The 25774-nt window shown below is 41.3% G+C and overlaps 2 protein-coding genes across 3 annotated transcripts in view; one reads left to right on the forward strand and one right to left on the reverse strand.

Annotated features, from left to right (window-relative positions):
* The window catches only part of BTK (Bruton tyrosine kinase), a 31994-nt gene extending 15120 nt beyond the window's left edge, over positions 1 to 16874 (reverse strand). The window contains exons 1-5 of one of the 2 annotated variants that reach the window (XM_061136049.1): positions 16716 to 16874; positions 8255 to 8421; positions 7451 to 7549; positions 5548 to 5616; positions 4019 to 4100 (exon numbers count right to left, since the gene is read on the reverse strand). In XM_061136049.1, coding sequence (XP_060992032.1) covers positions 4019 to 4100; positions 5548 to 5616; positions 7451 to 7549; positions 8255 to 8395 — 391 coding nt within the window. In that variant the 5' untranslated portion in view covers positions 8396 to 8421; positions 16716 to 16874. Of the gene's footprint in view, positions 1 to 4018; positions 4101 to 5547; positions 5617 to 7450; positions 7550 to 8254; positions 8422 to 10254; positions 10405 to 16715 lie in introns of those variants that run through there. The other variant, XM_061136050.1, reaches the window with a different exon arrangement.
* Positions 16875 to 20991: 4117 nt separating this feature from the next.
* On the forward strand, positions 20992 to 24376 carry RPL36A (ribosomal protein L36a). The gene is made up of 5 exons (XM_061136863.1): positions 20992 to 21124; positions 21539 to 21644; positions 21855 to 21922; positions 23613 to 23735; positions 24231 to 24376. Exons 1-5 carry the CDS (start codon positions 21014 to 21016, stop codon positions 24249 to 24251), a joined length of 429 nt encoding a protein of 142 aa, XP_060992846.1. The 5' UTR covers positions 20992 to 21013; the 3' UTR covers positions 24252 to 24376.
* The last annotated feature ends 1398 nt before the right edge of the window (positions 24377 to 25774 follow it).

Consider the following 25774-nt stretch of genomic DNA (forward strand, 5'->3'; position numbering starts at 1 on the left):
TAATGCAGAGCTGGTATTTCCAACTACTTAGAATTGCAAAGCAGTGTCTGTTACAAACTGAATGTTTGTGTCCCGCCAAATTCATATAATGATGCCTCCCATGTGATATTAGGAGTTGTGGCCTTAGGGACGTACTCAGGTCATGAGAGTGGAACCTCAAGATGAGATTAGTGTCCTTATAAGAAGAGACCGGAGAGAGATTCTTTCTCTCTGCCATATAAGAATCAGTGAGAAAAGTGACCAGTCAGCAAGCCAGGTAGAAAGTTCTCACCAGCAACCAAACTGGCTAACACTTTGGTCTTGGACTCCCCAGCTTCCAAAACTGTGAGAAAAATGTTTGTTGTTTAAATCACTTGATCTATGATATTTTGTTGTGGTATCCCAAGCTGATTATGACAGCATCCAGGTGGGAGAACTAGGAGAAAACTGCTTACTTCACCAGTACATGGGACCAGGAAGCACTAATGGTTGATGCACATTTCAAGTATATCATGGACTGATCTCTCATATCCATTTTTATCAGGATAATGGCTCAAATTCTGTTTGAGGCATGACTGATTGATTACCCTCCATATACATCATTGGAGTTTCACAAATGCCACTCATTTGTTTTGGTGAGGTCAAGTCTTTTGCTTATTTTTGAAGCTACAGTTAGGATAGGCTCTATTGACCTTGACCAAATGAAGACAAGTATCTGTGGTGCTGTAACATGTACCCACTGCCATGTTCAAGGAAATGGAAGGAGAGAGCTCAGGGCTCAGTCCTCAGGGATACAAGGCTTGCATGAAAAGTACCACTGAAAAGAGATGGCAGTTCAATATGAGATACCTGACATCCTACTTTTTAAATTGATGTATGAATGTGAATGTGTTAGTTGCTCAGTCATATCCGACTCTTTGCAACTCCATGTAGTCTGACAGGCTCCTCTGTACATGGGATTTTCCAGGCAAGATACTGGAGTGGATTGTCATTTCCTTCTCCAGGGGATCTTCCCAACCCAGAGGTAGAACCCAGGTCTCCCGCACTGCAGGCAGCTTTTTTTTTTTTTTTTTTTACCATCCGAGCCACCAGGGAAGCCCTTGAGGTATAGCTTACATATAAATATATAAATTGAGGTATAGCTAATATATAATAAAACATGCAATCTGAGATATCCAGCTAGCCACATTTGTGTAAAACCATTTAACCACCACTCTGATCCAGCACCTCAGAAGGCTCCCTCGTGCCTCTTCACAGCCAATACTGCTACAGAGGTAGCCTGCATACCATGAGGCCCCCTTCTCATATTAGTGATTTGCAACTGGTGCATTTTACCCCAGAGTGGGGTAACTTATCACTAGAGTGGGATTTTACAGCTTCCAGAGTATCTCATTATTGGCATTGCCAGCATCTGGGGCTGTTCTGAGATCTCTAGGATTTGCATCTAAATCTCTGAACAACTGCGGTGTTTGTTGCAAGGCAGCTACTTTGGGGCTTGTCAGCCCAAGTAGATTCTGGAGTAAATGAAAAAAAAAAAATGCTTTCAGTAAAACACAAGGGAAGAGGAGGCAAAATTGAACCAATGAACTAACTGTAGTAGTGGTTTCTGTTTGTTTCGGTTTTGTTTTTACTGTTGGAATTTTACTTATCTATGAAACTTTAATAGCAGGGCATAATCAACATAGTAAGGTTAATATCAGAGTCAAAAAAACAAATTTACATGCTGAGTAGTCTTATCCTCAGTCATTGCTCATAAATTGAATATAGTGGGCACTCTATGTATTTTTGAGCTAACCTAAAACTGGTTTTGAAATTGGTGCTTGAAGTGTTACAGGAATTACTAACTCATACACACCACATTTTTTCCCGTTTATTTCTCACTCATCTAGTATGTCCCACCTTCTATTTCCAAACTAAATCCTAGCTGTCCATCAGTGTGGATCCCAAGTTGGTGGTTGTTGTTCTGCAGAAAAATCATTTAACACACCTATTTGTTGGTCGCCTTCTGTGTGCAAGGCAATGTATAAGGTACTGTGGAGAGAACGAAAGAAGTACAAATATATATGCCCTCTGGAACTCCAGCTCAGCCTCTGCATGTATTTCTCTGCCTTGGAGGTGGCATCTTGGTTTAGAGCACAGACTTTGGAGCTTGAGCTCAAAGCCTGACCATGCCACTTACTAACTGAGTGCTTTTGGGCCAGTTACTTAACCTCCTGTACCTCTGTTTTTTTGGTCTCTAAAATGGGGATGGTGAAATTAACTGCCCAATGTGGCTGATAGGAAGAAGAAATGAGCTAATGTACATAAAGGACTTAAGATCTTGGATCATAATAAGCATTACTGAAGTGTTTGCTCATTTTGTACCCTCAAGGCTAAATAAAGGTGACCGCTTCAAAACATGCCAGGAACTGAACTACGTGGTGCAAGATATCACCTATTTGTAATGTCCACATGGCCTTACTCTTAAAATATCTTGCAGCCAACTACAGGTGCAATTTCTGGGCTTGAGAACCAGGCAGCACAAAACTCTGCAATGAGTTTAGGCTTCAGAGTCAAACAGACTTAGGGATGTAGTAAGAACCCAGGCTCCACCGCTCACTAGCTATGTGCCCTTGAGCAACTTACTTAACCTCTTAGAGCTTCAGTTCTCTCATCTGTAATTAGGAGTATAATACATACTAAATAAACTTATTGGCAGGATTAAACGTGCTAGTATGTCTGAAGCACTTGGCATAGAGCCTGGTACAGAGTTAATGCTCATTAGGTGTTAGTTGTTTTTAGCCTAAGGTTGCTGTGAGAATTAAATGAGATAATGATTACAAGATATATAGCTTAGTGTCTGACACACAAAAAGAACTAAGTAAATGACCCTTCTGTTTCTTTCTCCTCTTTTGACTCGAAAGATCTGATGATTTTTGTATTGGCCAATCAGACTTGCATTCAAGGGACTGAACAAAGCTGGGGTAGTCAACCACCGAATATCAGAATCTACATGTTTATTAAGACAAAGGGCTGTCATGCAATAACCCAACCATGCTGTTATCAGTCTGCCATCCTTCCTGTTTCTCTAGGCAGCCTTTCCTGATGTCAACTCAACCAGTTAATCTCTCAGTCACTTGACATGTGGCTATATATACACACAAATATGTGTGCATGCATCCTGTGCTGTAAGTATTTACAGTCGAGTTTATCTGAGCACACTATATGGTCTATGTGAAAAACTGAACTATGTTTAATTGAGGTCCTCACAAAGCAAGGAACAGAAAATAGCTCTTTAGAAAATATTTACCAACAATGAAAAGATGTACAGTGCTTTACAGTTGCTGTGTGCTTTCACATACATTACCTCCCAGAGGTAGGTACCATGGACATCATTATTATTCCTCTTTCAGAAAAAGAACTTGAACCTCAAAGAAGCTTGTTGGCCTGCTAACCAGAGGTCACCCAGCTTATCAGTGGTAGAAGAAGACTTGGAACCAGGGTCTTTACTCTGACCCTAAGCACTCTCATAATCATATATTAATTTTTTGGGAACCAGATATTTCATATCTATGATTCAAAATATTGAAATAACCATTGAGTGCCACACCACACCACCATTGTAAACTGGTGTAAAGAATGGGACCTTTTTGTAAGTAGGGAAATGGAGGAGCTTATAATTACAAAATTGCATTAAAGAGACAGTGGTAGAACTAAGTTGAAACTCAGTCTAGCACCTGATCTTTCATCAAATATGATGGAATATTATTGTCAATTGTATCACTAATATTGAAGAAAATGAAATATTTCTTGCCCTCCTCCTTTCTCATTCTCTCCCTCCTTCCCTTTCCCCCCTTTCTTTTTTTGCCTCCCTTCTTACATCCATTCTTTTTTCTCTCCTTCTCCCTCTCTCCTTCCCTCCCTGTCCCCATTTTCTTTTTTTTTCTCCCATTTTCTTTCCTTCTTTCTTTATCTTTTTCTCCCTCTCTCAATTTTCCTCTTTCCTTCCTCCCTCCCTTCCTTCCTTTGGAAACTAGTTTATTTTCCAAGTAATTCTCACCATTTTTGAGCTGGTGAATCCAACGCTTCCTCAGTTCTTCGGTTGGGGAGAAGACATAGAGAGGCCCTTCATCATATACAACCTGGGGCAATGGACACACAGACTTCAGCAGTTAGGAGTCGGAAAAAAAATAAAGCCCTTGAAGGAACTAATCTTAAGCTACAACTTTGTATAATGACAGTGGAATACAAAAAGGCAGGATCTTCAGTGAGCAGTGGGGCTGGTGTCATGAGAAGAATTCCTGAACAATTCATATCCAAGGATGTAGGACTAAGAAACTCTTAGCTTTGTGAATTCTCCTAGGTCCTCCTGAATTGTGTTTCAATTTGTGTGTAAAATTAGTTCATTATCTTTGTGTTTCTCCAATGAAGGATATTTTATGATCTTATTAAGCTTTGTATAGAAGATAATTGAAGTAATGATTTATGTAACAAGTCTTGATTAGTACATATGAATTATAAACTTCATCAATATGAGCAAAATTTTAACTCATGTCTAATTTTCCCCCCAATGCCTAGTGGCATCCCCTAGCCAATATTAGCCAAAATAAACTAAGTTTGGAACTACAGAGCTATTTCAAAAAGAGTGAAGTATATATTAAGCATCATCATCAAATCAGTCAGTAGTTTTTGAACACTACACATGTACAAGACACTGTGCTAGGTGTTATGGAGATGTACAAGACATGTAAAACATGGTTTCAACCCTCACAGATTTAGTAGACATCACAGTAGATTCTAAAGTCAAATGTAAATTAATTTTGAATTATCTGCTATTTACCATTATCCACCAGGCCAGTTACAACAACTTAGTGAAAAACAATGGTAGTAAAAACTGTCTAAAACAACCCTCCCTTTACAGGTTTTGTAAACTTTGTTATAGTCAGGGACATGAACAAGATCCTTTTACATTTTTTCTTTTTGCTTGTTAGTCTTGCTGTGCTCATAAATCCATGACAGAAAGCCCCCTCCCCTGAGACTTTCCACTTCCTTTTCTGGCTTTCACTGTTGCAGAGACTGCTTTATTCACGGTATGTAGCCTACAGAGTTCTAAGGACATAAGCAAACCAAATCAGAGATTAGTTGAATCTGAAGCTCTTGCTCTCTTTGATGGCTTACATTGCATCTATCAAACAGATGTCTATGTGGCTCTTCAGTTATCCCATACTTGAATAGAATTTAAGTTTATATGTAAATCTAATAAGGTTTCCCCACACTGAACTTCCTAATACTACTCCTTCCCTCCCCTTTTCTGTCTTTTCAACCCACATGACCACCATTAGACAGATAGGCAGAACCAGAAGGAAGTGAAATGCTCACTCAACAAACAGCATCTTTCTCAATGCAGTTATCATATACAAGACACACCATAATAGAATTAGTGCCATTATGGATTCTCTTTGACGTGTAAAGAGTGAAAAAAAAACTATGTTTGACTGGAAAATAGAAAAGCAAACACCCTCAGCCCATGTCATCCCTGATGATTACATTACAGGTCCCCTTGTGAGCTGATAAGAGAAAATACCTCACCTGGAAGGGGTAAGGGAACCTTTCAATAATTGAGATCTGCTCAATTTCACTGCACTCTTCTCCCCTTCTCTGCAATGACAGAAAAAATCATAGTTATTGGTTGATGCATTACTCTTTTCTGGATTTCCTAAGGTACTGGGAGTCTTTTGCTGTGGTTCCACAAGACTATCCTGCACGGACAATGCTAATCCTTAGTGATGGCTTCCTATATTCCAGTGGGGACACATAGCCATAGGATCCAGCACACCCTCATTCAAAAAAATCTCAAATTATTGAGGAAATGGAGGTTACTCAATAAATGATGCTGGGACAAACATTTAACCACTAATATTGGCAGAGGGAGGAGAGTAGTTAAGGTAGCTATTTCACACAATACACCAAAGTAAATTCCGGATGGATTCAAGAGCTTATGAAGAAATGAAACTATGAATAACAGAAAAAAGTGAATATTTATATAATTTTGTGAGAGGCAAGGCCTTTCTAATATAATGCTAAAAGTTAGAAGAATTGAGAGGAAGATGAGCTAATTTGATGACATAGACTTTAAAACCCAGTATGGTTTAAAAAAAAATAAAATTCAAAGATAAATGAAAAACTGGAAAAATATTTTCAACATATATTATCATGTTAATATATCTAGATTTCTTAAAAAGTACTAGGAATAAGGTAAATATTTCAATAGAAAAAAGGGCCAAAAAATTAACAGGCAATTCACAAATGGAAAAAGTATAAATGAGCTGTAGATGCATAATTGAGTAGCAAAAAAATGACAAAATAAGTCAGCAATTAAATATCATGTTTGGCCTTCAAATTAGCAAATATTTAAATTATCTGGTGTTGAAAAGAATGTAGAGGAATAGATACTCTCATATACAGCTTGTGGGAGTATATAATATTCAGATTCTACTTCTACAAAATATCATAGAATAAAACTACAAAAATAACCAAACTGTACAGATTTCCTAAAGAAAAGAACAAAATATTACTCCTAGGAAGTTGATATAAAGGAAAGAATAACAAAGATACATAAAGATGTATGCAAGAATGTTCCCCTCAACATGATTTCTGATATAAAATAATTGGAAACAATTTAAATGTCTAGTAATAGGAGACTGGTTGAACAAATTAGAATATATCCACGATAGGGAACACTATATAGTCATTGAAATCATATTATTAAAGATTACCTATTGTCCTGGGGAAAAGTTTTCATATATTGTTAAATTGAAAATGTAAGTGGCAAAGCAAGATGTTTAGTATGATTCTGTGTTTTAAATATATAACATGTATAATAGTGTGAGTGTATGTGTTGTTAATGGAGAAAAACATCAGTAAGTCCATACATGAGCATGTTAATAGTTGTTTTAGCTAAATGAGATTATGCATAATTTTATCTTCTTTATGTGCTTTCTTTGTATTTTGTAGAGTTTCTGTAATAAATATGCATTTACTCTTGTCATCAGAAAAAATTATATTTAAAAAAATCAGGAAATCAGTAGATGTTATGTCTTCAGGGAAATGAGAGAAGAAGCAGTGAGAACCTCAAGACTCAGAGCCCTAGGGTTCTGGCTTGCAGACTAACTCAAGCCTGTAAATCTGATCCCGGTGACTGAGGGAGTAAAATCAATCATCTCTGATCAGCTTGAACACTTGATCTGATATCATCTTAAAACTGGTGTTACAAGTTTTCCAGTTAAGTGAGTTGTTCTGCATCTGGGGAAAAAGACGTTGAGACTCAGCATAACGGATATGTGGTGGAGTGAAGAGCATATTGGTATAAGGGACCTTTATGTGTCCCACACTGCACAATACCACCAGTTTATTTACAGAGAATTGACGTGTTCCAAGTTTCTGAACTCCACCCCACCCCATGCTCCTGGTTCTAACAATGGTCTCTTCTCACCGGAATCTGTCTTTCAGGGGGAGGATTTTTCTCAGGAACCACTGTTTCAACGCAGGTGATCTTCTCAACATCTATTGAACCCTTCTTACTGCCTCTTCTCTGAGAAAGAGAATGAGGAAGAAATGGAGAAAGGTTAAGAGCGATTAAGCAACCAGATGATTAGATTTTGCTATTTCATCATTCAACATAGTGAGGTGACACCCACACTCTATATCAGGACCTATCATTTTGAATAAATGAGCAAACAAACCAAACCCAAACAACTTCCAGATCTATTAACCTGATCTTTTTTTTTTTTAATTTTTTTTATTAGGTGGAGGCTAATTACTTCACAACATTTCAGTGGGTTTTGTCATACATTGATATGAATCAGCCATAGAGTTACACGTATTCCCCATCCCGATCCCCCCTCCCACCTCCCTCTCCACCCGATTCCTCTTAACCTGATCTTTTTTGACTACCAGTTGGAGGGCAAATGCTATAGAAGAGTGGTTGACTATGTGTGCCTTTAATATAAAAAAAATAAGGAAACAATTTCCAACTCTTGGATTTCATTCTCAACAATCATTTAATGAGTGCTCACCAACTTAGAAAATCCATGGTGAGATTTCCCTGATAGCTTCTTAGCACCTTTGAATTTTTGTTCCAGTATGACTTCCCAGTTCTGGGTTAGGAAATACTTTGCTGAGTTTGAAGTGTACTTAGGTCCCTTCCATCCTGCTCCACCCCCAAGTCCAACCAAAAAGTCTACCTTCTCACCAAGGCAGATTTAAGGCCAAGTCCTTTCACAGCAGAGACACTTACCCCGCGTTCAAAGTCATACTCATAGTAGGAAAGTTTTTGCATGGTTAAGAGAAAGAGGCGCTTCTTGAAATTTAAAGGTGATGTTTTCTTTTTCTGCTGGGATCGCTTCAGGAAGATGCTCTCCAATATCACTGCAGCCATCGCTTCTTTCTGGAGCTCACTGGGTGCTATTGATAATGAAAGTTCTTGAGGACCCAGCACATTGATCCTCCTCATCCCTCCTGGTTCCCCCTCAGCCTAGCCACCTACTTTCAAATAGAACAGAAATGTTCAAAGCTAACAAAGAACCATCTTCTTACCTTGATGTCCTCCTTCCATAACCCTCATTTCTGCCAGTTTTCAGGTATAATGGATGCACACTGAATTGGGATGACTGGTTCTACATCATGAGTTTGTATAAACTGGGTTCTTGCATAAGTCAATGGAGTGTTCTGGATATCAAGGACATGTACCATGTGCTTGGTAATGTCTAGAAGCAACTCTACTCTAACCACCCTTTTACTAAATGTGCAGAATCTGTGAACAATAAAAAGTCTCAGTGCAGCTGTTGGCCCTAATATCCCCAGAAGGTATAATGCAGGTGCCAGAACTCCACTGAGGCAGATATTGGACTTTCAGTTCCCGGTTTCCTACACAGTGAGTGTAATTTTTCATACCTTGTCCCACTGGGGTCTGTAAACAAGGGGTCTAATAAGGATATGGAGGCTGCACCTGCAGTTGTGGACATATACTAACTGCCACACAACCGATTTTGCCCATCCTTTGTAGTTCTGGCTGAGCTTTGTTCTAAAATTGAAAAACAATTTTTGAGAGGCAGTTGTTTTGCTGGTTTTTACTTTTCCCTTCCTTTTTGCTTAGATGCATTCTTTTGGATAGGATCATCAACTCTTAGAGATGCCGTCTTTGATCATTTCTGAAAAGTAACTTGTTTAGTCTCTACAAACTTAATGATAATTCAGAAAGACTCAGTTTGGGTAACTGAAATATACAAAGACAAAGAAAGTTACACAAAGTCACCCTTGTTTTTTTTTTAATTCACACAAAACACACAGTTATTCACTTAGATGCACCATCTTGTAATATTAACCCACAGCTTTCATTAGAAAGATAAAGTGAAGACATAAATACTGACACAAAAACAGAGCACTAAAAAATTCTGAAAAAAAATCACCAAATGATCAGCCCCTTCCCCATCCAGTTTTGTTGGAGGTAAGTTCTTTTCCTGAAGGGGATAGGTTTTGTTTTGTTTTAACTAAATTCCTTATGCTTTTGGTGGCAGAATAAAGTCAGTAGTTTTTTCCTACTTGACAAACATAAGTTACTTCTCACACCAGGAAAGCAAGGGAATGGTTTGTATCGAAGTCTGAGGCTATCCACACCATTATTTTGCTCTTTCTTGTGGTGTAAACAGTTCTATTATTGTACTGAGGAGACAAAAATAGGTTACATGAACACCAGGGATGTTCAGAATGATCACTTTGCTACTTGTTCATCGTCTGGATGCCACTGTTCTCTGGTGATAGATTTGTTCAACTTTTTATAAATGATCTTTTGAGAAAATTGGGCCAAGAAGTACACTTTTCCCTATACCTTGCCACACAGCTCTCTTCCCTGACTCCTGGGTTTAAATCTTCTCTCACAGGAGTGATAAACTGATAAGAGTTATAGCATTCAGATTCAGCTCAATCCCCAAAAAGATTTTTTGTAACATTAAGATTTTTCATTTACTCAGAAGTAGTGATAACCAGCTAATAATGGTCAGCTCTCAGGTACTGCCAACTCATCGAGATCCTGTACTAATATCATGTTTGTTCCCATGGTGAATTCCAATTAAGTACCTATTCACAACCAAAGATTCAACTTAGAAAAAAGAAAGTAATACCCTAAAGAAATCATGACCAGTAAAAAAAACATGACCAGTAAATTGGTTCAGAAGAATCTGAACAAACCACGTCCAGTTGCGCCTCTTTTAGCTGAGTAAAGCACACCCATCATTTTACCTTTAGGTTTGTTGCAAGCTCTTGGTGAATACACTCCCCGCTCTGACCCAGCATCTGTTTCAGCCTTGGCCTCTCCTCTTATTTCCCGTAAGACAGGCCCTTCTGGAAGCTGCCTCTGTTCTTTTTGTTTTTCAGAACAAATCCAGTTTGTACAAGAGGAAGCCTTCCTCTCTTTCAAGTGTCTGTGTTGGGGTAGGGTTTAGAGCTGGTCTAAGTATGAGGAAGTAAGTAAGCCTCTCACTAGCCATCACCCCTCTGAGCATGGGGTGAAATGGCCTCTACCTGTAGATCACCGAACTGGAGGACTGCTGGGACTTCCATGGCCCAATTGCTCCCTCTTCGATTGCTTCCCCCTATTCCTTGTGATTCATTCAAAAGACACACATGGTCTGACAATGTGGTAGCTCTTCCTTAGTCACCATTGGTCCATTAATGGTGAAAGGAGATGCATCTGCTTTTATATCTTCCTGAAGGTTGGTGTGTAATGGACACTTTGCTTTAGAGGATAGTTGCAGCTTCTTTGGGTACTTATTATGGAAGGTCCTAATTTTTTTCTAACAATTTCAGCAGCCTACAGAGTCAACTGACCACAAAAGATGCACAGTGAGGGCTGACCCTGCACCTCACTCGTGGTGGGGGTGGGGTGGAAACGGAAGTGACATGAATGTTACAGACACACACACACACACACACACACTTCATATAGGGAAAGAAAGAGGAGAAAAAAGAATAGACACACACAGCTCTTCATTTAAAAAATAAAGTTACAGTGTTATGATGCTCTCTTTATTAATCTACAGATGCAGGATTTTCACACGGCCACATTGGGCAGCCTTTAGTTTCCCTATGGAGCAGTAGAATTCCAAAAGAGAATGCTCAGTAGAAAGAGTTCAGCCATTTTACAAACTGCCCTATGCCAAGGAATTAATATAAATAGCACTTGCAGAATTGGGAAAGTAAACCACCTTTGATTCCTATCTTTGCTCATCATTAGGGACAACATCAGAGCAAAAATTAGAAAACGGCTCAGTCTGGCTATGATTAGGAAAGGTCTTGGGAGATGCTAGTTAGAAACAGTCAGTCATAGTTCAAATAACTACTAAAACAGAAATATCCAATAAGCTGCATTTTGTGTTTATTTCTCCTTTAAAGCATTACTTAATTGCCCAGCAAGATTCTAGCCATTCCCCTTTCTCCCCAGGGGAATGGGAGGAAACTCCTGCTTCTCATAGTGCAGTCCATCATCACACATTTTACACACATTTTTTCATTTACCCCTTATGACAAACAGGAAAGCAAGACTCATGGAGGTTATGTGACTTGCCTAGATCTATCCATTTGTGACTCCACACCCTTGTCGTTTCTAGTTGTACCTCATTGCCTCCCAGAGGGAATTTTGTTTTTTGCCTTCAGTGAAGTGTGATGTTATTCACCTCAACACTCTGTCACTGCCCATGGCTATCATCAAAGAGCAGTGGGGACAGAACCCTCTCCATCTTCTAAGAACTTTCGACAAAGGAGGAAATGGTGGTAAGTGTGGGGATAAGTAAGAAAGAATTCAGGATCCAGGGGCACTTTCCTCTGCAATATTCCTCTACACATGAAAGGATGGTCTGTCCCATTTAACTGATAACAGTACTTTTTCCCACATGAGGGCTCTTCTCAGTTCCACCAGGGTTTTCTTACGTTTTCCTTTAAATCCTCTCTAAGGAGATCTTGTCTAACTGGTGGATTTTTAGATTCACCAGCTGTTTTTTCCTTCAGGATTTTTCATTGTTAAAGGGATAAAAGCATAGCGTTTAGGTGGAACACCAACTCTTTGTTCTAGAGTTGTTATTGCTTACTGTGCATATAAAACTTTGTTTGAATGTACTTTCTTTTATATTATGAAATATAGGCAGAAAGAAAAGAAAATAACATTACATTCATGGGTTCACTGTTAGCTCTATAGAATCCTAACATTGTGCCACTTTGTTTCTGTTTTTCTTTTTTTTAAGAACTATAATTCTATCCATACAGTCAAAACTCCCTTGTGTGCTCTTCCACAATTTTAGTCCCCTCCCTCCCTACAGGCTATTAATATCTGGAATTTAGCATTTAGCATTCCTAGGCATGTTTTTATATTATTACTATGTAATAGGTAATAGTAGGTAATATTACTATTACTATGTAATACTACCTATGTAGTAGGTATTACTATGTAATAGGTAATACTAAGTAAGTATCCAAAAGAGATATTTAGCATCAGTTTACACATTTCACATTTGAATTTATGTGTTACATACTCTTTAGCAACTTGCTTTTTTGCTCAATGTAACATTTTATGATTTTTTTTTTTACTTTGGTAGCTCTAGTTCACATATTTTAATTCATTTTGATATGTATCAAGTATTCTATATGATGAATACATCACATTTACCTGTTCTCCTATTGATGGATACTTAGGTTATTTGTTTTCAATTATAAAGAGTGCTACCATGAACATTCTTGTACCCGTGGTCATAGTTTTCCACTCTCAGAATGAATTCTCAGTTACTTAGTCAAAGTGGCAAACCCAGTCCAGCTTGTGTGTTGGACTATGCACTTTATGTAATCCCTTGTTCCTTTTTAAGTTCAATCTTCCTGAGTGTTTTCTATGAAATCTGGTAGAATTATCAGTGGTCTCTAAGTAGAGTAGAGTATAACTGATAGGCCTACTAAAAATCTCTTCTCAGGTCCAAGAAGCATCTCTCAGGTTTTGATTGAGATTTTGATTGAGAATTTCCCCATCTCGGAACCAGAAGAGAAGTTGTCATTAAAATATTATACCCATAGCAACAAAGAGTCATAATTACTCTTGTTAAGTCCTCAAAAAGGTCTGTTCAGGTCCCAGTGAAAGCTAATTATTTGATGATGTTTCAGGGTCAGTGCAACAGGTGACCAAATTTGTGATGAAGACTTCCAGCAAAATCAGTTTTCTGGCTGCTGGCTAATCTGGGAAATTCTCAGCTACTGCAATCATTTCTCGGAGGAGGCAATGGCACCCCACTCCAGTGCTCTTGACTGGAGGATCCCATGGACGGAGGAGCCTGGTGGGCTGAGTCCATGGGGTCGCTAGGAGTTGGACATGACTGAGAGACTTCACTTTCACTTTTCACTTTCATGCATTGGAAAAGTGGCAACCTACTCCAGTGTTCTTGCCTGGAGAATCCCAGGGATGGGGGAGCCTGGTGGGCTGCCGTCTATGGGGTTGCACAGAGTCGGACACGACTGAAGCGACTTAGCAGCAGCAGCAGCAGCAGCAGCAGCAGCAGCAATCATTTCTAAGAGGTCTCAGCACTCTGGTTCTTCTTCAGCATTTCATGTTGTTAACATTTTACAATTTTCTTCTATGGTTTTGGACACTTCTGGGTCTCTGTCAACTCTTCTGCCCTGCACTAGACACAATAGATTCTGGCCAAGTGATGAAAGGAGAGCCAGATAACCAATCTGCAAGTTTACCCTGAGCAACAGGTTGGTGGTAATACTTTCAGCATTGCTTCTTTGCCCTGAGGGTGACTTCTAGGATGTCCGTCTTTCACTCTGGATTTGTGTGACCCTTTGGCCTTCTTTCTCAATTTAGCTTTTGTTTCCCCTGGTTTAAACATTAGTTTTTCCCTCAATGTCACAGTAAAACATGTTCATTATAGAAAACATTTTAAGTACAGGGATATTAAAAAGTAAACAACAGTTATAAGCTCATTATCCAGACACATTAATCTTTAGGCATGTTTCCTTCCATTCTTTTTCTCTGTGTTTTTCTGACTATATTTGAGATCATATTGCACCTAATATTTATAGTTTGCTTATTTTTCTTATTCTTATACTTAGATACTTATTTCCTAAGTATCCATCCATCCATCCATTCACCCAACATACGTTGTCCACAAAATATCTAAAGTTCTTGTTTAACATTATTCTGGATATTTTCCCATGTTGTTAGGATCTCTATATAAACATCATATACTGAGTCAAAAAGTTTGTGCCTTTTGCATTTTGAAATATATTGACAAAATAGTTTCCAGAAACACTGTAACTGATTTCCACTCCAAATAGCAGTTTTGGAGAACCTATTTTTCCATACTTTTGTCTCTTTTCTGCTCCACTTCTAATCAGTTTCTTTTTATTCTGTTTCTATTACAGATAAATATGTAGGAAGGAGTTAATAGACTATAGTTCATTTTCATTTGGGGGATGCAAGGCAGGGAGAATAGCTTCTCCTGGAAGTTCAGCTAACTGATGTTAACCATAAGGGCATGTGGTAATTGCTCACAGAGAGGGAGGTGGAAAGCCTGGGATTAAGGCTTTTGCTTTTCAAATGCTCTCCCAACACCCTCAGCCAGTGCACATGAACCTCCAGAGAAACCGAAAGTCACACGTGGCCCATTTGTTTCAGGGTCCTCAGAGCATTTCTCTCTCCCCCTCCCCCTGATGGCTTCATTTGCATAACCCAGCAGTTTTGGAGTGAATTAGGTCAAGGTCTGTCTCTAACTTCTTACTGAGCACTGCCTCCCTGAAAATTCTACGTCACGCTTATTCCCAGGTCCTAGCCATCAGATATCGGCATGGCATCCACGGGCAAAAAGCAGCAGGCGTCTGATGATTCTTTGGAGAACATTCAGACTGGTTTTCAAAAGCCATGTCTTCCCCTTTACTTAAGTCACTTCCTGGTACGGGTCTACTCCACTGAAAGGAAACTCTCTATAGGAAATTCGCTCGAATGGAAATAGTAAATCATACTGATGATAATTTTAAATTGCACCCAGACCCTAGAAGTGGATGGAAAGTTGCACTAGTTCTCACCATGAGGAGTTTACGAAAGATTCTAAACAAACACATCGCTAGCCATAAGCCACAGGAATTTGGACTTGAAAGCAAGTAGACAGTTTAAGTAGTCTGAAGGAGTCAGAACAGACCAGACAGGGCTAACACTAAGGGATTCCATTTCAGTGGAATGCTTTAGATTATTTAGGGTATTTGCATCTTGTGGCTTATCTGGTAGATGACATTTTTTATCAAATAATTGAGGCTCCGAGAGGCCGCTGCACCCTTGGTCAGGGGCTTGGCATGCAAAATGAGGGAAGGAGCAGAAGCAGCACGTAACTAACAGCACAGAAGATAACCCCTGAGCTGTACAGAGCCCTGCCTCTGGGCTTTGCTGCTGCCCTATCTTCGGAAACAAACAACATGAGACAGAGACTTGGAGCTTGCAGAGCAGGGTGACTGGGAAACTGGACCGGGATTCCATTTGGAGATCCCACACTCACCCAAGGATGTCTTGGTCAGGGCCAGCAATCTCTTTTATTCTAGACACCACATATTTGTTCTAGAAGGGCCCTCTGGGGACCCTGACAGGTCTCAGGCAGAATACAAATAATAGCAAACACTGAGATAGGCACACTGACTATTGCTGCACCCCATTTTAACTACTTTACATAGGATAACACACTGCTCACGACAATTCTATTGGAAAGGCACTAGGCAAGTAGGGGGAAAGGGCAAAGGGAAAACAGCAGGGGAAGAAAGGGGTAAGAAGAATTCACTGAGATTCCCCACGAATTTACTATGCATTGACTCTGTTCTGGGGTGGTAATGAACAAAATAAAGGAGGGAATAAAGAAGAGGGGATACGGGTAGAGAAAGGAGAAGGTGGAAGAGGAGGAGAAGGGGGAGGCAGATGAAGAGGAGAGGAAAGGAGAGAAGCAAATGATGGAGCCTAGAAAAAAAGAGAGCCATTAAGAAAAAAAAAAGAGGCAATTTTAACAGGAAAAAGCTTCCCTGCGACCTCAGGGGTTGGCCACACTGTCTGGGCCATGAGGCTGAGGCTGACTTCTGGCCCAGTCTCTTACCCACTGTTACCACGAGGTTGGCACACACAGTCCTTCCAACAAGGCAGTTCTGATCCCAGCAATACTGGCCCAATGAAGCCAGAGGCTTTCCACTCTGGTTGAGCCTTTCCGTAGCTTACAGAGCTCAAAAGCATGTGCACTTTGACCAGTTTTTTAAGACAATCTGCCTCTTAAAAATTTCTTCTTCCAAAGGTCTCATTGACACAAGGATCCATTTGGGGTCTTCTGACAATATTACCCAAACAGTTACTTTTTATCCTGGCTTATTTAGCCACAGGCATGAAAGCTTACTTTTCTGCCAAATTGTGCAGTTGCCTCTTTCCAACGTCTGCTGCCTGTTCAGATGGTCACCTCATGTCACTTTTTTTTCTTCTTGTCTCCACCCAACTATAACCTCCCCAGAAAAGACCCTTCCAGCCTCTTCTGATCATCAGAAGGGACTACCAGGGCCTTGGGCTGATGACACTCCCACCCTCCATCAGCCTCCTCCAGCCTCAGACTACATGGCACCAGCCACGCTTTCTCTCTGACCTTCAAGGTCCCAGGAAAGGCAGTTGCTGCTGCTGTCCAGCCCTTGCCATGCCCCGGACCCACCTCAGTTCTGACTTTAATGCAGGCAGCTCCCCGGATGCATTGAGATGCCGGGACTTGGAAGTTGGGACTCGATGTCAGAAGACACTGGCCCTGGAGACATATTCTTACAGTCCAGAGAGGAAGGACAGTCTGAGCAAACCCCACCCTTTCACAGCCACTCAGTTCCCTTTTTTTGTTTCCTGACTTAAACCAATGTCTTTTTTTTTCTTCTTCTTCTCAGCAGCATGGTATCTGGTTCCCTGCTGCTGTCCTTATTCCACCCCCCTCCCCCCGAGCAGTCCCCGCCCTTCATTTGCTTGGGACCTCTGAGAGTACTAGTTGAGTCTGCTCTGAAAGAACTCTTCTCTACATGACTGGGGCCACTGAGACTCTAGACCGGGTTGGGTTGAGCATGCATGTCCTCAGGCCAACCTCCCCAACGTAAAAGGACGACATAGCTAAAGGACCATTGGGATGGTCAACACAGGGAGTGGAGACTTCCAGAAAAGAGGAGAAATGCAGATCTGTGGAGACAAAACAAAGGGACTGGCGAGGGAGGGTGTCTTTAGCTTCTCATGTCCTCTAAGGCAGAGACTCGAGGCCACACAGTTAAACTTGACAGTGAAGGATGGAGACTGTTGATGAAGGGACCCCAAAGTACAGATCCTGACAGAGGTAGAGACAAGACTTCCCCCTGCTGAGTCATTTTCTAAGAAAGCATTTTTTTTTCTACAGATAAAAATGTCTGAGTGTAAGCCCACACACTGACATGTGTCCTTCCCATTTTCTGTGGATGTTGATTTTCTCCATTTTAGATTTGGCCTCGGGGATTAACTCTTCATTTACAACTTTCTCTTTGGTCTCGAATAGATGTGTTGCTTGAAGCCTGAATGTTTCCTCAGCCACCTTCTAGCTCACATTCTAGCAGCGATCATCTCCAGAAGGGCTCTCCTAGGACATGCAGATAGTACTGGCCATAGACCATGATGGCCACAGAGCCCCGGGTGACTGATCTGCTTGCCCATCTTGACACATCAGCCACTGCCATATTTACTTGCCCTAGGTGCCATATGTAGGGCTTCCCTGGTAGCTCAGCTGGTAAAGAATCCGCCTGCAATGCAGGAGACCTGGGTTCGATCCCTGGGTTGGGAAGATCCCCTGGAGGAGGGCATGGCAACCCACTACAGTATCCTTGCCTGGAGAATCCCCATGGACAGAGGAGCCTGGTGGGCTATGGTCCATGTGGTTGCAAAGAGTTAGACACGACTGAGTGACTAAGCACAGCACAGCACAGGTGCTATATGTAGAAACAGATCATAAATCCCACTAGAAGTCTGTCAGAATTTTTAAGGGAACAAGACATTTTTCAAAAGTATTTGTAGGCTAGTTGACTAGTTAATCCTCACATCCACACAAGATAAAGGGGCAGCCAGTGTTGCATGATCTATTTTATTGACAATTTCTATCCTTTCACCAGTCACCTCTGAATAGCTGCTCCAGGGGTCTGCCTGAGAGTTGGTCACAGACACTCACTTTCCCTCACTCTGCCCATGCGCACTCCCCTCACACACTTGTCCAGGTGACAGAAGGAGTGCACCCAAATAGTGCCAATGTCTAGATGTAGGTAAGTGAACAAGTCACATACACTGTGAGGCCAGGCTATGTCTAGGAGTCCTGTGTTCAATTCTGAGTTCCTCATCTTAAGGGAAATCAATGAGCAGGATCATGTTCAAACCGGAGACCAGGATTGGTGAAGGAATCTAAACCAAAGCTATGCCACATGAGGTGTGATAGAAAGAACTAAGGTCCATTAGACTAAGAGAGGCCATGTCCATTGTCTTCATATTTCCATGTTGCTAGAGTCAGAAATCTCTAGAAACACCTCGAAGGCCAGTAACACTGCATAAGAGCCCGAGGAGAAGAAGGAAATGCTCTGAGCCTATAGGCTGGCTGTTGGGCAAAGAAACTTTGGGAAATGTGGTAGGCAGTGGTAATGTTTTTATCTCATTCCCAGACACTGCTCAACAAAATAGAGCTGATCAGAGTCAGCTCTAGACTCATGGGTGTTCCTGGAGGGTAATGCAAGCACGAACTCCAGGTTCCTTAGCCTCTAATCTAGCGACACCTCCTCCTGGGTCCCTGCCAATTCTGTCTCTTCATCATTCTCTACTCTGTAGATGCTCCTGCTGCCCCTTGTGATGCCATGGTGAGGTACCAGGCTGTGGTCTTGAAACTACCTGGGATCAAATTCCAGCTCCATATAATAACCACTGGTGTGACTTTGGGTAATGTCATATCATTAAATCAACTTTAATGTCTCATGCCTGTTTTCTCACCTGTTAAATACTAATAAAGGTATATATCACCTGGGTTGTTAGGATTAAAACAGGTAGCATGTGAAGTAGTTAGGAAAATGCCTGGCATATAATAAGTGTTCAATAGTTGTTAGTTATTATAATTATGACCAACCTAGACAGCATATTAAAAAGCAGAGACATTACTTTGTCAACAAAGGTCCGTCTAGTCAAGGCTATGGTTTTTCCAGTGGTCATGTATGGATGTGAGAGTTGGACTATAAAGAAAGCTGAGTGCAGAAGAATTGATGCTTTTGAACTGTGGTGTTGGAGAAGACTCTTGAGAGTCCCTTGGACTGCCAGGAGATCCAACCAGTCCATCCTAAAGGAGATCAGTCCTGGGTGTTCATTGGAAGAACTGATGTTGACGCTGAAACTCCAATACTTTGGCCATCTGATGCAAAGAGCTGACTCACTGGAAAAGACCCTGATGCTGGGAAAGATTGAAGGCAGGAGGAGAAGGGGACGACAGAGGATGAGATGGTTGGATGGCATCACCGACTCAATGGACATGGGTTTGGTGGACTCTGGGAGTTGGTGATGGACAGGGAGGCCTGGCGTGCTGCAGTTCATGGGGTCACAAAGAGTTGGACACGACTGAGCGACTGAATTGATTATAATTACCAGGCCAAAACAATCATATTATATTATGGTAAAGGAACCCAAGCTCTGGAGTCAGATCACCTGTGTTTGTACCCTGGTTCTATTAAATACTATTGTATGTGTTTAGTCCCTTCAGTTGTGTCCAACTCTTTGAGATCCCATGGACTGTTAGAGACCCCTGCCAGGCTCCCCTGTCAATGGGATTCTCCAGGCAAGAATACTGGAGTGGGTTGCCATTTCCTCCTCCAGACTAAATACTACCAGCATTGGGCAAATTGTTTAACACCCTATGACTTCAGTTTCCTCTACTGTAAAATGGAAATAATAGTATCAGCTACCTCCTAGAATTACTGTGAGAATCTTATGGGACAATTCACTTAAAATGCCCAGAACCCTTCAGTCTTTCTCTGCTGGACTCTCTTGAAACCTGGCACATGCCTTCCACCGGATGTGCAGAGAAGTGAGCTGCTGGATACGTTCTATCTTTTGGCCTGTTTATTGCCGTTGTTGGAGCTGAACAATTTCATCCTCACTTTGCAGAACCTAGGGCAGCCAACTTGCTCCCTAAACAAACGGGGGCTGTTTAATGCCGAGCACTGTTCCTTTCTTACAAAGTATTTAGTCTGTAATTATACATTTATGAGGGCTTCCCAGGTGGCTCAATGGTAAAGAACCCGCCTGCCAATGCAGGAGACCTAAGAGACTGCCTGTTCAATCCCTGGGTCGGGAAGATGCCCTGGAGTGGTGCATGACAACCCACTCCAGTATTCTTGCTTGGAGAATCCCATGGACAGAGGAACCTGGCAGGCTACAGTCCATAGGGTCGCAAAGAGTCGGACACCTGAAGCGACTAAGCCTGTCCACCCTCCGCTAGAATGGTGCCCAACACAGAATAGGCATTCAATAAACATTTGTTAAAAAATAAATAAATAAATAAATAAACATTTGTTGAATGCACCAAATAGCGATGTGATAGATGAGCTAGAGCACTGGTTCCCTGTAAGCCTTCAGTGAACCGACAGTTCACTTAAAGATGTTGTTCCCAGTGACCTTGAAGTGGAACAGGAATTGGACATGAAGGTGGAGGGCTCGTCCAGTTCACTCTGGTCCTGGCTTCCCTCGGGGATAGGCACATGGAAGCCAGACGGTCTGGAAGCACTGCTTCCTTCACTTACCGCTGCTACGCAGCAGTATCCGCCAAAAGTGAGGAAGTGAGGAAAAGCTGCAAAGCTGGAGTGGGGCGAGAGGAAGTTGAAGAGAGTACGTCAGCTTCAGCCGGAGCCCTTCTTTAAGCTTGTGCCTGCAGCTTGAGTTGAGTCCTCTCAGACGCCAGAGGGAGGTGTGCACAGAGCCTGAGACTCTATGGTTGTTCCCACCGACTCCCATGAGGAAGCGCGACGAGAAACCTCCTATATACTTCCGTTTCCGGCCAGACCTCATTCTTTTTGTGCTGGTATCGCTCTCGCAAACATGGTAGGAGCTTGCGGTGGGGTCTGGTAATATCCAGTCTAATCTTTTCCTCTCTGTTGATGGTGTCGTCTCTGGATGTGACCAGGCCCCTGCGTGGACTCGTTGTACCGAAGGAACCCAATGTTGCCAGGATCGAGCCCAAAGGGACTGGGCTTTGGGGCCAGGAATTGAAGTGATGAGATCTAAGGGGTAGACTTAGGCAGCGGTAGAAGGAATATGTTCTTGTTTTAGTTTGGGACTCGGTGGAGGCCGCTGTACTTGAAGTACATGGGGCTAGACCACTTTATAGTCAGCGTTGTGTGTTGGCGAGGAGTTTGAGAGTCGAGTCCTCGTGGGATGGCTTAGCTTCAGCTGGGTTGGGTTGGGCTTTGTGCTGATGGTCTGATAACACTATGTTCTGAACGGTTTATTTACCAGGTGAACGTTCCAAAAACCCGCCGGACTTTCTGTAAGAAGTGTGGGAAGCACCAGCCCCACAAAGTGACACAGTACAAGAAGGGCAAGGATTCTTTATATGCCCAGGGTAAGATGGTTTGTACGTGATTTGGTTTTAATGCAGCATTTGTGTAGTAATAGAATACGCGAGCCCAGTCTCCCCTCCCTTTCCCACTTGGGCATTGATTGATATTACTGCTGGAAAGTCCAAGGTAAAATTGATGAGAAGACTTTTTCATGTGTCTGTTCTGATTGGTTATGTTTGATAAACCCTGACGAATACCTTGCGTTCTCCCAGGAAAGCGGCGTTATGACAGGAAGCAGAGTGGCTATGGTGGGCAGACTAAGCCAATTTTCCGGAAAAAGGTTTGTAATAATTACTGTTTGATATGCTTCTCACTGACCGTGGCAGAGACTTCACATTTATTTTTAGCCCACACACATCTACAATATAGGTGTGTGTTTTTAAAAGTTTCAGTGAAGTTACCTCAATTACCTGTGGAGACATCTAGTCTACCTGTGGAGGTAGCTGGGAGTGCAGTCCAGGTCTGATTGCAGTGTACAGTATTGCACTGCCTCACTGTTTTATATTTTTTGTCCTCCTCTTTGTGAAGAGGCAAACATGAAGGAATGAGACTTGCTTTCCTAAGGACTGAAGTTTGAGTACAACTGTAAATCCTCTCCTTTGCCCTGTTCTTATCTGTTGTCATGTCCTAAGGAATTCTCATGCTTGCAGTAAGAATCCTTCTCTTATTTTGTGTCTCAGATCTGTTCAGAAGCCTGAAGTCAGCTACTTACCTGACGAAGTCTTAAAAGTTCTTTAAAATAGCCATTTAGGTCTGCCACTGACTTCCTGAATAACCTGTGGTTCTCAGTCTGAATTTCTGAGTTTCTGTTCCACCCCAGGTAACTTGTCTACCCCTTAAAGTACACAATGCTTGGAGCATAGCCTTCCCACAAACAGCATTTCTTTATCACTTAGCTCCTCATTCAGCCTGGTTCCAGAAAGTATTCAGGAATGATTTCAGTGTTCATTTAGGTATATTGGACCTAATGGATCCAATGGTTTGATCTCAAGGTAGTAATTTCCATTTCAACATCTGGGTAGCTTGTTTAGGAGATGGGGACGTTGTACCTATGTTTTTGCCCTTTTGAGAACTGCAATAGAATTCTGACTACAGGAGCAGACGTTGTACCTATGTTTTTGCCCTTTTGAGAACAGCAATAGAATTCTGACTACAGGAGCAGGCTTTAAAAGTTGAATATTTGTGAGAAGTGTACTTTGTGAGTTAAGTAATATCACATAAAATCTCGATGTAATTGTAGTCTCTGAAGAGTAGATTTAAGTAATATTTATTAACCTTGTTTAATGGGTTGCAGACGCTGTTTGAAGTATAGTTGCATGGACTCAGTTGACCCATTTTTGCCTGTGCAGAATACTTAACTGCTAAAAGGCCAAGGTGGTGTGATGAGGGCCTATTTGATAAGAAATCCTCTATGATATTTGATATGAATGGAGAACTTGATTTCAAGTAGATAATGCCACCATTTTCTTTTATATCTGTCGTGGTCTGGGTGCAGGTTGGAAAAGAATTTCAAGACATGAGACAGAACGAGTGGAAAATAAAATTTATTAGAATGGGAGATGCTGTTAGAACAGCAGGCTAGCTCAAGGGAGAACTGATGTTGAACAGGGGTCCTTAGTCTACTTTTATACTCAGGGTACAAGGAGTGGGATCATGTGCTGATTGGATGAGGCATGTATACTGGGTAGGCAAATACCTTCTCCCTATGGGGTAGGAAAGGAGACATAAGGGTCTGGTTTTTCTGTTCTGCATTCCAAGACCCTCCTTGGTTTTATCTGCTCTTTTGTCCTTGGGTCACCACAACATCCACTTATTTTCACAATTCTGTTTTCTCCCTATAGCTTAAGACAAATTATCACAACTTTAAAATTTTGCAGAGCTTTGCTGTATGTAGTACTTGACCCAGCAGTCATATTTTTGAAGAAGGATTTTCTGCAGTGATTTATGAAGGCTTTGACTTATTTTTCCAGGCTAAAACTACAAAGAAGATTGTACTGAGGCTTGAATGTGTTGAGCCCAACTGTAGATCGAAGAGAATGCTGGCTATTAAGAGATGCAAGCATTTTGAGTTGGGAGGCGATAAGAAGAGAAAGGTATAACTATGGGGTGAAAGGTGCAATATTTTCTATATGGATTTGTAATGTTGAAAGAAAATCAAGTGAAGTTGCTCAGCATGTCCATGGACTGTAGCCTAGCAGGCTTCTCCATCTATGGGATTTTCCAGGCAAGAATACTGGAGTGGGTTGCCATTTCCTTCTCCAGGAGATCTTCCTGACCCAGGGATTGAACCTGGGTCTCCCACATTGTAGGCAGATGCTTTACCGTCTGAGCTACCAGGGAAGATGTTGAGAGGTGGTGTAATGTTGAGAGGTGAAGATTTCTGCCTACTCGTTTTTTGTGGCCCCTCTTTAAGATCAGGGCAGTCAGTCCTCTCAATATAACTAAGATCCATAGATTTTGGAGTTTTGACATGAGTAAGAAGGGGGAAATGGAAAGACTGGTTTTTAATAAGGGATGTGTCTATTCTTGATGGAGTAAAGATTGTTCACAAACTACAAAAACTCACTGTTTTTCCTGTTCTATTACAGGGCCAAGTGATCCAATTTTGAGCTTCATATTTTGTTTTATTATGAAGACAATAAAAGTTTGAGATCATTTACTTCATTTAGTTCCAGTTGGTTTCTTTGGAAGGGAAATAAAAATGTCATCAATAAAATCCTTTTTGGGAAATTCATGCTTGATGGTTTTGGATTCTTGACTCATTAGGAGTTATCTGACTGATATCACACCAGATGCTGTGATGGGTTTGCTACTTTCAGCACTTGGGACAATTATGTCCATATTGAAAATGGGGTTCACCAGGAGTGACATAATTTGTCTCACATTTACTACTAAATTCACCAGAATTAATAAGTCAACTAAAGTTGAGGAATTTCAACCCAGTTCTCTAGGCACAGTATTGTTCAGTCACATCCAATTCATTTATGACCCCATGGACTGTAGCCTGCCAAGCTCCTCTCTCTGTCCATGGGATTCTCCAGGCAAGAAAACTGGAGTGGGTTACTGTTTCCTTCCCCAGGGAATCTTTCCAACCCAGGGATTGAATCCCAGTCTCCTGCTTGGCAGGTGGATTCTTTACCACTGCACCACCGGGGAAGCCCTTATATGTGTCTCATCCCCCCTAAGCTTCCTCAAAATTTAAAGTAGGTAAAAGTTGAGTTAAACTCCCCAGTGGAATCTATGGGGAATAACCTATTCACGTTGTAAAGTGCCTAACAGTTGGAATCCTCTGTATGCTTTTGTATTCTTCATTCTTGTGCAGCAAAACTGGAGGTGAAGCAAATAAGCATTTTGGTAACTGGAGATGGAGGTGTTTCCTTACAAGTTAGTTTCTGTGGATGAATTAAGTCTGGATTTGTGAATTCTATTCCAATGTTAGTATAGCCAGTTAATAGTCCTCCAGTTTTATTGAAAAAACTCAGTTTTTTCAACTGAGTTGAATTTCAACTGAAAAATCAGTTATCACCTGACAGGCTAAGGAATTGTTACAACATGCATATTGTATTTTTGAGTGGGCCTTTTGAACTGTCCTGCATTCATGATGGGTGAGCTGAACAGCTTTTTTGCTTATGTGGGATAAGGGTGATAGTAAAAGGGGAAGTGGAAAAGGGGTAGGCCTGAAGCATTAGCTGCAGGTTGGTCCTCAGGTAGAGGAAAAGGAAGGTTGGAAATCCTCCAATGACTCATTCCTCCATACCCCAATTTGAAGTTCATTGCCTTGCCGTAGGACCTCAAGATAAGGCAATTCATCTTGAAGGGGAGGGTGTCTTCTGTCCAGACATTTGGTATTTTAGGTCATAATGTACCAACTGTTGGTGAAAGAAAGCCATTTGCATTTGTTGGATTACAAAAACGACTGTTTCTAGACTTAGAAAGTTAAGTGTGTGTGTAGGGGTGTTTCCTGACAAGATTCTTCCATAAAAATTCAGTAATGTGGTCTGTTGGATTGCCTCCCAGGTGGCATAGTGAGTGGTAAAGAACCCACATTTGCAGGAGACGTACTAGATACTGGTTCGATCCCCGGGATGGGAAGATCCCCTGGAGGAGGGTATAGCAACCCATTCCAGTATTC

The sequence above is a fragment of the Dama dama genome, chromosome X (assembly GCF_033118175.1).
Source record: "Dama dama isolate Ldn47 chromosome X, ASM3311817v1, whole genome shotgun sequence".
In the NCBI taxonomy this organism is placed as follows: domain Eukaryota; kingdom Metazoa; phylum Chordata; class Mammalia; order Artiodactyla; family Cervidae; genus Dama; species Dama dama.